The sequence below is a fragment of the Prenolepis imparis genome, unplaced genomic scaffold (genome assembly GCF_030444845.1).
Source record: "Prenolepis imparis isolate NDT839.2.m4 unplaced genomic scaffold, iyPreImpa1.0 SCAF_13, whole genome shotgun sequence".
In the NCBI taxonomy this organism is placed as follows: domain Eukaryota; kingdom Metazoa; phylum Arthropoda; class Insecta; order Hymenoptera; family Formicidae; genus Prenolepis; species Prenolepis imparis.
Window position 1 is genome coordinate 8,470,160 of NW_028141171.1, and position 14,664 is coordinate 8,484,823.

General features: G+C 29.9%; 3 protein-coding genes across 3 annotated transcripts; all 3 read right to left on the reverse strand.

The window, feature by feature from the left end:
• Window positions 1-1,670: 1,670 nt before the first annotated feature.
• On the reverse strand, window positions 1,671-3,974 carry LOC145944820 (odorant receptor 9a-like). Its single transcript, XM_083053384.1, has 9 exons — window positions 3,819-3,974; window positions 3,390-3,509; window positions 3,204-3,321; window positions 2,690-2,954; window positions 2,491-2,613; window positions 2,300-2,390; window positions 2,072-2,208; window positions 1,802-1,934; window positions 1,671-1,721 (listed from the first exon to the last, which is right to left on the reverse strand). Exons 1-9 carry the CDS (start codon window positions 3,972-3,974, stop codon window positions 1,671-1,673), a joined length of 1,194 nt encoding a protein of 397 aa, XP_082909510.1.
• Window positions 3,975-7,136: 3,162 nt separating this feature from the next.
• LOC145944815 (4-vinylanisole receptor-like) lies at window positions 7,137-9,453 on the reverse strand. Its single transcript, XM_083053380.1, has 9 exons — window positions 9,298-9,453; window positions 8,868-8,987; window positions 8,682-8,799; window positions 8,168-8,432; window positions 7,963-8,085; window positions 7,772-7,862; window positions 7,538-7,674; window positions 7,268-7,400; window positions 7,137-7,187 (listed from the first exon to the last, which is right to left on the reverse strand). The coding sequence occupies exons 1-9, from the start codon at window positions 9,451-9,453 to the stop codon at window positions 7,137-7,139; spliced, it is 1,194 nt and encodes a 397-aa protein (XP_082909506.1).
• A 483-nt stretch (window positions 9,454-9,936) lies between these two features.
• Window positions 9,937-13,531, reverse strand: LOC145944817 (4-vinylanisole receptor-like). Its single transcript, XM_083053381.1, has 9 exons — window positions 13,376-13,531; window positions 12,982-13,101; window positions 12,774-12,891; window positions 12,223-12,487; window positions 12,025-12,147; window positions 11,794-11,884; window positions 10,377-10,513; window positions 10,109-10,241; window positions 9,937-10,032 (listed from the first exon to the last, which is right to left on the reverse strand). The coding sequence occupies exons 1-9, from the start codon at window positions 13,529-13,531 to the stop codon at window positions 9,982-9,984; spliced, it is 1,194 nt and encodes a 397-aa protein (XP_082909507.1). The 3' UTR covers window positions 9,937-9,981.
• Between the last annotated feature and the right edge of the window lie 1,133 nt (window positions 13,532-14,664).

A 14,664-nucleotide genomic window follows, 5' to 3' on the forward strand; every position in this document is an offset into this window, starting at 1 on the left:
AAAGAGAAATATGACAAATTAATTCCTGAGTAAAGAAAGTTAAATCAATACTCAGTCAGTCACGAGAAAGTATATACATTTTACGTTGATTACATTGAATAATATGAGTGTTGTGATCTTTATTTCATTAACTTCATTTTTGTTTGTTTGCTTGAATTGTTGAAAATTTCTTGTATTTTTTTCTACCACATTTAATTACGAAAAAATATATTCTTTATTTTAAAAAATTGTGAATAAAATTCACTTAAAGTTTTGAATCGTTTATTCGCTGATGCGACTGGAATCAGTTTACGGAAGGTAAAATCGAGAAACATGTCAACCATAAAGAACAGATCGTTACAGAGAGTTGAACACTTTTATTTAAGAGTTAAAGAAAATTATTTAATTACCCTGAATTTTAACAATGAGTCCGTGGTCGTGTTTTACTGAATAGCTTGAGACACGAATATACCTTAATACTTTACTTGCGTCACAGTTCCGATGACTATATTTAAAATTTAAATATTTAATAACGAAATGAGCGCGTGTATGTAAATGCTTAATGGATATGCTTGTAAGACTTTAATAATCGGTGGTTATTGTCGTACTGATTAGAAACTAGGGTCATTTCGAACACCCCCGTATCTTACATGGATTTGTCGCAAATTTTAATGTGTGAACCAATTAGATAAATAATTGACATGCCCAAATAAGATAGCGAAAATTGTCTGTCAATCTTCTAATACACGCGAATTTTTAGTTTTTAGTATATATTATATTGAATCTCGAAAAAAAAACCTATTTTTTTTAAACAATGAATATTAATAAGATGTATGTCACTCTTAAGAGCATAATTATTTTTAAGAATTTTACGCTGAAGATGAAACAGAATAACAAAAATTCGAATATAAAAATATTAATAACTTATAACATGAACTATATAAATCCTTAATTGATCAATTATATTACACAAAACTCATCCACTCAAAAACATAAATACATTTACATGTATATACGGATATATCATTTAATTTTGACTTTTCCTAATCAGCTGATATTAATTTTTACTACACAGCTATTTATTGTTTTTTATGTATGAATACTATAAGACAATATAACAATTAGCTGATATCGAGACATTGATTATTAATTTTGATTTTAACATTTTGATTTAATAATTGTGTTTAAACATAATCATTAATTAAGCATTGAAATTTTTATTTAAAAAAAGGATTAAATAACTTGCATATAATAGCTAAAATTTGATTTAATTATCGTTTTGTTAATATCAACTGATCATTATAGTATATAGTATTCACATATATGAAGCGACACAAAATAGAATGTGTTGCGTAATAAAAATCAATATCAGCTGACATGTGGAAATCAATAAGACATAGTTTGACACGCATAACGCATGAAGGGAAAGTTATTCTACGAACGCGCGCGGCCTTCTTTACGTAAATTTATATTATATATTTTTTATATCATTTAAAAATTTTGTTTTTACAAATCAAGAAGTTTTGTGTGTGTTGATAATATTCTTATTCGATATCTTGCACGATGATAATTATTCTTATTTATAATGTTCTTCACGTAAATGTAGACATTCTACTATTATATAGACAACATGGTGTCATACATTTCTCTTCTATTAATAATAATATTACTCAAGAAAATTTCCGATACTTTTATTGTACGGATCGAAAGACGGTAAAGTATGAGGCAGACGCACGCACAACCTAGAAAATGGTAATTCGAAAAATATTCTTGTCAATAAATATAGAGAGATTATTATATAGATTAAATTGATAAGTCTTACTGCACTGAAACTTGGAAGAGAAAGGACCATGATTTTACCAACAGTTAATGTACAGGGTGAAATGCTTCTTAGCATCATCACGTTCAAAAGTTTTCTGGATTTCGGTGATGATTCGTACCATTCGCCTCGATAACTAATATGAAGAGTTCTATTAATATAATTTTATAAATTGTAATGAGAATTTTTTGTGCATTTGATTTATTTTTTTTTCTATCGTTACATATATTTGCGAGATTTATATTTTAATCGAAATTTTATATTCTGGCTTACATTGATGTGTATACACGACTGCTATGATCGATCACTTCTTGTCCTAACCAGCATGCGATAAATAAATGTAGTAATTGAGCAATTATATAAGCAGCGTGTCGGATTGCGAGTTGCGGAGTAAGATTCTCACTGGTCGCCTAAATATTCCGAAACGATTTTAATACCATAATTAGAACATTTACAAAATCGCATTTGATATCGTAATATACACATATATTCAGCACAAACCTGTAGGGCTGACAAACTCATAACCGCTATAATTAAGCCGACTTCAATGAAGAACGCTTTTGTGTAAATAGTTTTCAAGAGGCTCGCAAATCTTATTCAAAGAAAAGATTCGATAAGTATTTAATCTCATCTTTTTAAAGCGAATTAAAAATTTATATATTTTTCTTAATTATTCAAATGTATGTACTAACTGTAGTGCATCTTCGTGTTTTCGAATACAGTAAGCAAAATTCTTGTAAATCTTATCATCTTCCTCGAGCAAAACGAGGTTTTTATCCTGTTCGATAGACTTTCGTATATGCTCCAGTCGGTATCTAATAAGTAATAAGCGAAACGAGGAAAAAATCAAGTTATCAAGGTTTTGGTTTAGTCGATTTACCAAATACATACCTGACGACTGAAAACAGTGCGCAGCAATGTTGCACCAGAATAGCCACGCAGGTGTCGGATGCGACTATGGTAGTGAGTCGAATGGCAGTAGCTAGATAATTATGAATCAGGGCGGGATAATAGTACTTGTTGAGATCTACGAAATATTCGACATGATATGGAAATCCCACTGGCCGCGTCGAATAGTTGGATACTACGTTTTCGTCGATGATCTTCGGAATTATCGCCATAACCGGAAAAAGACAGCCAAACACATACATGCCACCTAAATTTAAGCAATATTAAAAGAAAATTATATTCGAATTTTTAGCGTGCTAGAAAATTAAATTTAAGAACGTTTGAGGATACAATCATTTCGAGAAATGAATTATTTTCAACATATAATTTAAATTAATTTGTAATAAGTATCTTAATTTTTTGACAATTATCACACGAGTTTGTACACTAAAATTAATTCTATTATTTTTATTTCAATACATAATATAGTAATAATTTCTCTATATCGATGTCTTACTAGCATAGCCGATTGTGATGCTCCTTCCAGTTTCCGCAAATTTATGTAGAATTTCGTATTCGCGTTCGATAGCCCATGATTGCCAGTCTCTTTGTATATGTATAAGAAGTATTTTGATCTACGGCTTGAAATTTCATTCATTTAGAAATGTGAATCCTTGCGTTTAATATACCGATCGTCGCATACCTTTTCCATATTGCAAAATAAATTTATCAGCTTAACAATGCAAACGCAATCTACTATTAATGGTGGTATACATTCGAGAATTGCGTTAAGATCGCCACGTAATGTCACTAAAGCGAGTACCTTGAAGCCAATAATTTGTGTCACAAGATAAAAAAATATTGATGCAAAAAATACATTTTGCGAAAATATAAATGCAAAAAATCGGTTTAATAATTTTCAAAACTACTAATAATTTTCGATTTTTTCAACTGATAATTATATTGTCTTTGTATAAATCTTACATATATATATATTTTCTGCTTTTAAAATTATCTTTGCGATATACCGATGAGATAAAAGAAAAGATTCTTCCCTCCTCTCCCCGAAAGTATATAAAAATGAATTACAGATGACTATGAATTAGAGTCACAACATATAGAACGACTATACCTGTGTGATGGCTTGCGTTATACCAAGAAAGGACACTGTAACAAAGACAACTCGTCTATATCTTTCCTTTTGAAAAGGCCACTGTCCCAGTAATGAAAGCAGCATACGATTAAGTCTATATAAACGAGACTGAAAGATATCGCTCGGTGAATCCATCTTCAGCATTCGACGAAGACTACTGTATCGCCGATATTACCTCACAATTTTCAGTTTAATAAAAAATTCTCTCAGATGGAAAATAATGGATATAGATCGAATGAAATATAATCACGAGAAATTGGAAACGCTTGCCGGATTGACTGTTTTACTAGATGAAAGGCCTCAACAATTGAGCATATATAATCATAGGCATATCTATAACGCTTAATGATTGCTTTTATATAGTGATGATCTTATAGTCCGTATTTATGTTTTGTTAACTTTGACATTATCGGCATATAGTCAAGTTTGACGGCGCATCACAATGACTGTCATATATTTCATTAAATTGCGATTTTTATCTTAGGAAACGCAGTGACGTTTTGTCAAGATAATAAAATACACGCGTAAATATATTGATATTATTCAATTATTTTATCGTGAATGTGAGTATCACGTTCTATCATTATTTAAGTAACGAGGTATTATACATCTTTTTACATTGATAATTTTATACTTTTCAGAAATAAAATTTTGACAGTTTTACATTACCGTACAGATTGTAAGACTGTAAAATACGAAGCAGATGTACGTACAACCTGAAAAGAGAAAGTATTCTTATTAATTCAAGAAGATCATTTATATACAATAGAGAAAACATTACAAATAATCTCTTACCGCGCTGAAACTGGGAAAAGAAAGGACCATAATTTTTCCAACTGTCAATGTACAAGGTGAGGTGCTCCTTAGCATTACTATGTTTAAGAGTTTTCTAGATTTGGATGATGATTCATACCATTCGCCTCGATAACTAATGTTAAGAATTTTCGTTGAGGAAACATCGTCTCCAAATAACATCAGGAATTCACCCCTATACAGCGTATCCGCCACTTTTTTAACACCCGATATATAAATCTATATATACATATATTATAAATGTTAGTTAACAATATAATTACCGTCAGGCATAATATTTAAATTCTACAATTTTTGGTCACACTAGAAAAAGATATGTAAAAAAATGTGCTCTAAAATGTGACATGACATTTTTCCTTAATTTACCTCGAACATAAATCCAGATCCGAGTACGAGTACCATTACGAAGTATATCGTGCAGCGTCTTCTTAACGTATGAAAGGGCCACAGACCGCTAATACTTAGTAGCAAGCGAATAATATTGTAATGTGAATTCTTAAAGAATTGGTCAATATTATCCATGCTGTCTCTTTTATCTATCGCTGTTACGAGAGAATGGAAATAACGCAAGATATAGACCACTAATGTAGTATCTCATCACGAATTATGTTTAGCTTTGATTGTTGTAGACATCAGTGAAAAAAACCGTATTGCTAACTGTTTACTTTTATAAAATTAATGGAAGGGGTCGATTGTTTAGAAAATTACAAAATTATGTTCGCAACTTTCGAGGGAAGGATAGTTGTCGATACGATTTTATTCGTATGATTGAAAATATTATCTTATAAACATCGTGGATTCGTACATAGAAGAAAAGAGAAATATGACAAATTAATTCCTGAGTAAAGAAAGTTAAATCAATACTCAGTCAGTCACGAGAAAGTATATACATTTTACGTTGATTACATTGAATAATATGAGTGTTGTGATCTTTATTTCATTAACTGCATTTTTGTTTGTTTGCTTGAATTGTTGAAAATTTCTTGTATTTTTTTCTACCACATTTAATTACGAAAAAATATATTCTTTATTTTAAAAAATTGTGAATAAAATTCACTTAAAGTTTTGAATCGTTTATTCGCTGATGCGACTGGAATCAGTTTACGGAAGGCAAAATCGAGAAACATGTCAACCATAAAGAACAGATCGTTACAGAGAGTTGAACACTTTTATTTAAGAGTTAAAGAAAATTATTTAATTACCCTGAATTTTAACAATGAGTCCGTGGTTGTGTTTTACTGAATAGCTTGAGACACGAATATACCTTAATACTTTACTTGTGTCACAGTTCCGATATGACTATATTTAAAATTTAAATATTTAATAACGAAATGAGCGCGTGTATGTAAATGTTTAATGGATATGCTTGTAAGACTTTAATAATCGGTGGTTATTGTCAGACTGATTAGAAACTAGACTCATTTCGAACACCCTCGTATCTTACATGGATTTGTCGCAAATTTTAATGTGTGAACCAATTAGATAAATAATTGACATGCCCAAATAAGATAGCGAAAATTGTCTGTCAATCTTCTAATACACGCGAATTTTTAGTTTTTAGTATATATTATATTGAATCTCGAAAAAAAACCTATTTTTTTTAAACAATGAATATTAATAAGATGTATGTCACTCTTAAGAGCATAATTATTTTTAAGAATTTTACGCTGAAGATGAAACAGAATAACAAAAATTCGAATATAAAAATATTAATAACTTATAACATGAACTATATAAATCCTTAATTGATCAATTATATTACACAAAACTCATCCACTCAAAAACATAAATACATTTACATGTATATACGGATATATCATTTAATTTCGACTTTTCCTAATCAGCTGATATTAATTTTTACTACACAGCTATTTATTGTTTTTTATGTATGAATACTATAAGACAATATAACAATTAGCTGATATCGAGAAATTGATTATTAATTTTGATTTTAACATTTTGATTTAATAATTGTGTTTAAACATAATCATTAATTAAGCATTGAAATTTTTATTTAAAAAAAGGATTAAATAACTTGCATATAATAGCTAAAATTTGATTTAATTATCGTTTTGTTAATATCAACTGATCATTATAGTATATAGTATTCACATATATGAAGCGACACAAAATAGAATGTGTTGCGCAATAAAAATCAATATCAGCTGACATGTGGAAATCAATAAGACATAGATTGACACGCATAACGCATGAAGGGAAAGTTATTCTACGAACGCGCGCGGCCTTCTTTACGTAAATTTATATTATATATTTTTTATATCATTTAAAAATTTTGTTTTTACAAATCAAGAAGTTTTGTGTATGTTGATAATATTCTTATTCGATATCTTGCACGATGATAATTATTCTTATTTATAATGTTCTTCACGTAAATGTAGACATTCTACTATTATATAGACAACATGGTGTCATACATTTCTCTTCTATTAATAATAATATTACTCAAGAAAATTTCCGATACTTTTATTGTACGGATCGAAAGACGGTAAAGTATGAGGCAGACGCACGCACAACCTAGAAAATGGTAATTCGAAAAATATTCTTGTCAATAAATATAGAGAGATTATTATATAGATTAAATTGATAAGTCTTACTGCACTGAAACTTGGAAGAGAAAGGACCATGATTTTACCAACAGTTAATGTACAGGGTGAAATGCTTCTTAGCATCATCACGTTCAAAAGTTTTCTGGATTTCGGTGATGATTCGTACCATTCGCCTCGATAACTAATATGAAGAGTTCTATTAATATAATTTTATAAATTGTAATGAGAATTTTTTGTGCATTTGATTTATTTTTTTTTCTATCGTTACATATATTTGCGAGATTTATATTTTAATCGAAATTTTATATTCTGGCTTACATTGATGTGTATACACGACTGCTATGATCGATCACTTCTTGTCCTAACCAGCATGCGATAAATAAATGTAGTAATTGAGCAATTATATAAGCAGCGTGTCGGATTGCGAGTTGCGGAGTAAGATTCTCACTGGTCGCCTAAATATTCCGAAACGATTTTAATACCATAATTAGAACATTTACAAAATCGCATGTGCATTTGATATCGTAATATATACATATATTCAGCACAAACCTGTAGGGCTGACAAACTCATAGCCGCTATAATTAAGCCGACTTCAATGAAGAACGCTTTTGTGTAAATAGTTTCCAAGAGGCTCGCAAATCTTATTCAAAGAAAAGATTCGATAAGTATTTAATCTCATCTTTTTAAAGCGAATTAAAAATTTATATATTTTTCTTAATTATTCAAATGTATGTACTAACTGTAGTGCATCTTCGTGTTTTCGAATACAGTAAGCAAAATTCTTGTAAATCTTATCATCTTCCTCGAGCAAAACGAGGTTTTTATCCTGTTCGATAGACTTTCGTATATGCTCCAGTCGGTATCTAATAAGTAATAAGCGAAACGAGGAAAAAATCAAGTTATCAAGGTTTTGGCTTATTGTTAGTCGATTTACCAAATACGTACCTGACGACTGAAAACAGTGCGCAGCAATGTTGCACCAGAATAGCCACGCAGGTGTCGGATGCGATTATGGTAGTGAGTCGAATGGCAGTAGCTAGATAATTATGAATCAGGGCGGGATAGTAGTACTTGTTGAGATCTACGAAATATTCGACATGATATGGAAATCCCACTGGCCGCGTCGAATAGTTGGATACTACGTTTTCGTCGATGATCTTCGGAATTATCGCCATAACCGGAAAAAGACAGCCAAACGCATACATGCCACCTAAATTTAAGCAATATTAAAAAAAAATTATATTCGAATTTTTAGTGTGCTAGAAAATTAAATTTAAGAACGTTTGAGGATACAATCATTTCGAGAAATGAATTATTTTCAACATATAATTTAAATTAATTTGTAATAAGTATCTTAATTTTTTGACAATTATCACACGAGTTTGTACACTAAAATTAATTCTATTATTTTTATTTCAATACATAATATAGTAATAATTTCTCTATATCGATGTCTTACTAGCATAGCCGATTGTGATGCTCCTTCCAGTTTCCGCAAATTTATGTAGAATTTCGTATTCGCTTTCGATAGCCCATGATTGCCAGTCTCTTTGTATATGTATAAGAAGTATTTTGATCTACGGCTTGAAATTTCATTCATTTAGAAATGTGAATCCTTGCGTTTAATATACCGATCGTCGCATACCTTTTCCATATTGCAAAATAAATTTATCAGCTTAACAATGCAAGCGCAATCTACTATTAATGGTGGTATACATTCGAGAATTGCGTTAAGATCGCCACGTAATGTCACTAAAGCGAGTACCTTGAAGCCAATAATTTGTGTCACAAGATAAAAAAATATTGATGCAAAAAATACATTTCGCGAAAAATATAAATGCAAAAAATCGGTTTAATAATTTTCAAAACTACTAATAATTTTCGATTTTTTCAACTGATAATTATATTGTCTTTGTATAAATCTTACATATATATATATTTTCTGCTTTTAAAATTATCTTTGCGATATACCGATGAGATAAAAGAAAAGATTCTTCCCTCCTCTCCCCGAAAGTATATAAAAATGAATTACAGATGACTATGAATTAGAGTCACAACATATAGAACGACTATACCTGTGTGATGGCTTGCGTTATACCAAGAAAGGACACTGTAACAAAGACGACTCGTCTATATCTTTCCTTTTGAAAAGGCCACTGTCCCAGTAATGAAAGCAGCATACGATTAAGTCTATATAAACGAGACTGAAAGATATCGCTCGGTGAATCCATCTTCAGTATTCGACGAAGACTACTGTATCGCCGATATTACCTCACAATTTTCAGTTTAATAAAAAATTCTCTCAGATGGAAAATAATGGATATAGATCGAATGAAATATAATCACGAGAAATTGGAAACGCTTGCCGGATTGACTGTTTTACTAGATGAAAGGCCTCAACAATTGAGCATATATAATCATAGGCATATCTATAACGCTTAACGATTGCTTTTATAGCGATGATCTTATAGTCCGTATTTATGTTTTGTTAACTTTGACATTATCGGCATATTGTCAAGTTTTACGGCGCATCACAATGACTGTCATATATTTCATTAAATTGCGATTTTTATCTTAGGAAACGCAGTGACGTTTTGTCAAGATAATAAAATACACGCGTAAATATATTGATATTATTCAATTATTTTATCGTGAATATGAGTATCACGTTCTATCATTACTTAAGTAACGAGGTATTATACATCTTTTTACATTGATAATTTTATACTTTTCAGAAAATAAATTTTGACAGTTTTACATTACCGTACAGATTGTAAGACTGTAAAATACGAAGCAGATGTACGTACAACCTGAAAAGAGAAAGTATTCTTATTAATTCAAGAAGATCATTTAACAATAGAGAAAACATTACAAATAATCTCTTACCGCGCTGAAACTGGGAAGAGAAAGGACCATAATTTTTCCAACTGTCAATGTACAAGGTGAGGTGCTCCTCAGCATTACCATGTTTAAGAGTTTTCTAGATTTGGATGATGATTCATACCATTCGCCTCGATAACTAATGTTAAGAATTTTATCAACATACAATTATGAATTGTAATAAAAATTGTTTACTTTTGATTTATTTCTGTTACATTATTATCTATTCATTTGTATTAAAAAAAAAAGTAAACGGAAAAGTTCTCCGACTTACATTGCTGTATATATACGATCGCTATGATCGATTATTTTTTGCCCCAACCAACATATAATAAATAAATGTAATAATTGAGCGGTTATATATCCCCCATGTCGAATTGCGAGCTGTGGCGTGAGAGTCTCTGTGGTCGCCTAGATATTCCAAAATGGACCAATTTTAATGTCTAAATTTACAAGAAAATTACGAATACACAGTTGAAAAATTTCTGTTAAATTTAACAGATATCACCTGTCCCAAACGGTCCACAGAATTTTTGTGTTAATTTAACATAATACGGATTAAATGATGACACGAATACTGTGTTAATATTTTAACACAAAATAAATGCAAACTCCAACTAATTTGAAATAAATTTTATGTAAAATTAACATAATTTTAATGTAAAAATTAACTAAAAAAAATGGTTAATTTTACCCGTGTGGAAAATAAAAATCATCAGTATCCTACAACTGTCTAGTTATATTAGCTAATAATCAGATAGAATTGTAATGCTTGTGGTTAATTATTAATATATTGATATTATATTTTTTTACTTTACCTTTGCAATCGCTGAAAAATCTCAGTACCTTCGGAGATTCGATCCTGGAATCTTCACATTATGATCTGTGCGCGTTATTCACTGCGCCAAATTCGAATTGATACATTCAGTAAATTTGTTACTTATATAAAAAGTTTAAATGATATATACAAAATGATTTTTATTTTTAATTAAAGTTTTTTGCTAGACAAGTATGAGGTGATAATTAGATAAGTTTTAAATAACGCGATCTATAACTCAGAATAACTAGATAATATATAGGTAGAAATTGGATACGTATTATGAGAAACATGATTTTTTTTTTTACTTAAAACTGACTAGTATTTAGCTAGTAGCTATCTAATAACTATATAATTTTTGTAGTTGAATACGATATCATGGTTAACTCCAAATAACTATGTAATTACTGACTAAGCATTTAAAGTATGACATACATCGAAAAATCTGGCAAGTGATAATAATATTACTAGCTAGATATTCAATATAGTTTAGAATAGCTAGCTACAAGCATTTGCCTGTTTCATGAGACAATTCCACACGGGTACATTTTATCATCCCCACTTATATTATAAAGTAAAATTAACATTTTTTTTCTGTAAATTTTAACAAATAAATCTTGTTACTAATAATACGAACATATTTATTGTGTAATATTAAAAATAGATGCACAGTGTGTTATTTTTACATTTTTTTTCAGTTGTTCTGATAATTTAACAATTGAGTTTAATTAACAGAACAGCAATATGTTAAATTAACACATGAATGTGTTAAATATTTAACACAAAATTTTAACGGGCATTTTTTTTAACAAGGAAACACAAATTTTTCAACTGTGTACACATACATACATACACCATATATTTAAGTTCAAACCTGTAGAGCTGACAAACTCATCATTGATACAATCAAACCGACTTCCACAAAAAGCGCCTTTTTGAAAATATTTTCCAAGCAGTTCGCGAATCTGATTAAAAAAAGAAATATTCAACAAACTTGACGAATTTCCCTCCTCAACCCGCCTTCTTTATTAAAATGTTGTAATATTTAATTAATAGAAAATCACTATGTTTTATGCAATCATATAAACATGTGTGAGCACTAAACTGTATAGCATCCTCGTGTTTTCGAATGCAGTACACGAAATTCTTGTACATCTTTTCATCTTCCTCGAGAAAAGCGAGCTCCTTGTCTTGTTCAATAGACTTTCGTATATGTTCTAGTCGATATCTAAAGGACGCGAAACAAAAAAGATATATATATTTTTTTAATTTTGCTCCATTTGTTTAAATCGTTACATCGTACCTGATGACTGAAAACAGTGCGCAACAATGTATAACCAAAATAATCACGCAGGTATCAGTTGCGACTATGATAGTGAGACGAATCGCTGTGGCTAGATAATTATGAATCAGGACGGGGTAATAATACTTGTTGAGGTCTACAAAATATTCGACATGATATGGAAATCCCACTGGTCGCGTCGAATAGTTGGAAGTTACATTTTTGCTAATGATCTTCGGAATTATCGCCAAGAGCGGGAATGAACTGCCGAATGCATATATGCCACCTAAATTCCACGCATTATTATTTAAAAAAATTATATTCGAGAAAATTTGATACGCTCTCGCGCGAAATTAAGAACTTAGATATTTAATCTATAATACTCTCTCAATAAAAATATAGACAAATTAATTAATTTTTAATAAACGTCTAAATTGTTCTAACTGTATACAATACAAAATAATATATTATTAATTGTAATTAACATAACTATTATCTAAATATTTTTTATCACAATTATCTTCCATTTTAATATATAACAAAATTAATAATTAACAGCATAAGTATCTTACTGGCATAACGGATTGTAATGCTTCTTCCACTCTCGGCAAACTTGTAAAAAATTTCGAATTCGCTGTCGATGACCCACGACTGCCAATCTCTTTGTATATGCATAAGAAGTATCTTGATCTACGGCTTGAAATATCGTTTCTTTAATATTGCAATTCTGTACATGTGCGATAGTCGAAAATAGTATCGCGGGATTTTCGACTTACGTACCTTCTTCATATTGCAAATCAAATTCGTTAATTTAACGACGCAAAGGCAATTGACTAAAAGCGGTGCTATGGATTCGAGTACTGCGTCTGCATCGCCGCGTAACGTCACTAAGGCGAGTGCCTTGAATTTAATAATATATAACAAGATAAAGATATTAATGCAAAAATATGTTTCGCGCGTTAATAATTCTCAAAATTTTTAATTTCTAATATGTTTGATATTCAGGTGTTTATATATTTCTTGTTCTTAAAAATATAATCTTGATATTAAAAATATATAAATTTACAAAAAAAAAGAAAAATATATATATTAAAAATATAAAAATATAATATACAATATATATAAATATTAAATCGACAGTGATAATATAAGAATTGCAACACAGAAACTGTACCTGAGGAATAAACTGCGTTATGCCAATAAATGACACTGTAACAAAGACAGTCCACCTATATCTGTTCCTTTGAAAAGGCCATTGTCCTAACAATGAAAGCAGTATACGATTCAATTTGTATTGTCGAGACTGAAAGATATCGCTTGATGTATCCATTTTCATTACTCGATTACGACTGCTGTGCTACCGATATTGCTTCGAGATTTTCAATCTAATAAAAAATTCTGTCAGAGAAAACAAAGTAGATATTCCGTCTGAACTGTATAGTCAGGAAAAATTGCGGACATTTACGTGATTGATTACTCTTACTAGAATGATGAAAGGCTTAGACGCGATCAAATATTCATCGTACGAATATATCTCTGTTGTTTTTTTCGTGATTGGTTTTAGATACCTTATAATTTACATCTATTTTTTGTAATAAAAATTTTCTCTTTTTCTTTTTTCTCGTTGTCGAAATATCGTTCAATTTAAATAGTGCCTCGCAATATCAATATCGCAACTGCCATGTATTTATTCAGATCATATTTTTGTTAAAGAATCAGTGGTGGATATAGTTTATATTTTCAAGTGCCTGAAAACAATTATAACCCTGAGATCTTTGCTCAAAATGCATTTGATTTATATAAATGGATGTAACGTAGTATTTTTAATTTGTATTATTAATTTATTATAAAATTAATGTAAAAGGCAAAACATTTTTGCCAAAAAAAAAACATATTTTAAAAATACATACATAAAATTTGAAATTTGTATTCATAGAATTTTAAGCAGAGCAGTTGCTATAATTCTTCGCATTTTGACAAATGTGCAGTTTGAAAAGGATTACAAATGTTGTACGTAAACTTAGCATGGAATACAGCATTGTTACTGGTGGTTATCAGAAAAAAGTAGTATAATAGGAATGCAGTAAGATGAAGTAACAATATTTTTTCGTGTCTAGAATAGCTTTCACGTGATACAGCAATTCGTACATTTGTGTTTAGCTCGCGTTAAGAATGCCACACTGCAAGTCACGTACGTAGACATAGAGACGTACATTATAGAAATTATAAAAATACGCGTGACTCTTATTTCAGCATACCGTTAGTATGCATTGTAATTGCTTAAAGATTCAAATTTAGAAATACAAAGAGATATCGATAAGAGCAAGAATGCAGATCATTTCACCAGCATACATTTTATAGATTAAACGTCATTAAATTATTTCTTATTTGGATAAGAAAATATTTGAACTGTTTAAATTCGGGATAAAATATGGGAATACACAATGTTCAACAGTCATCTGG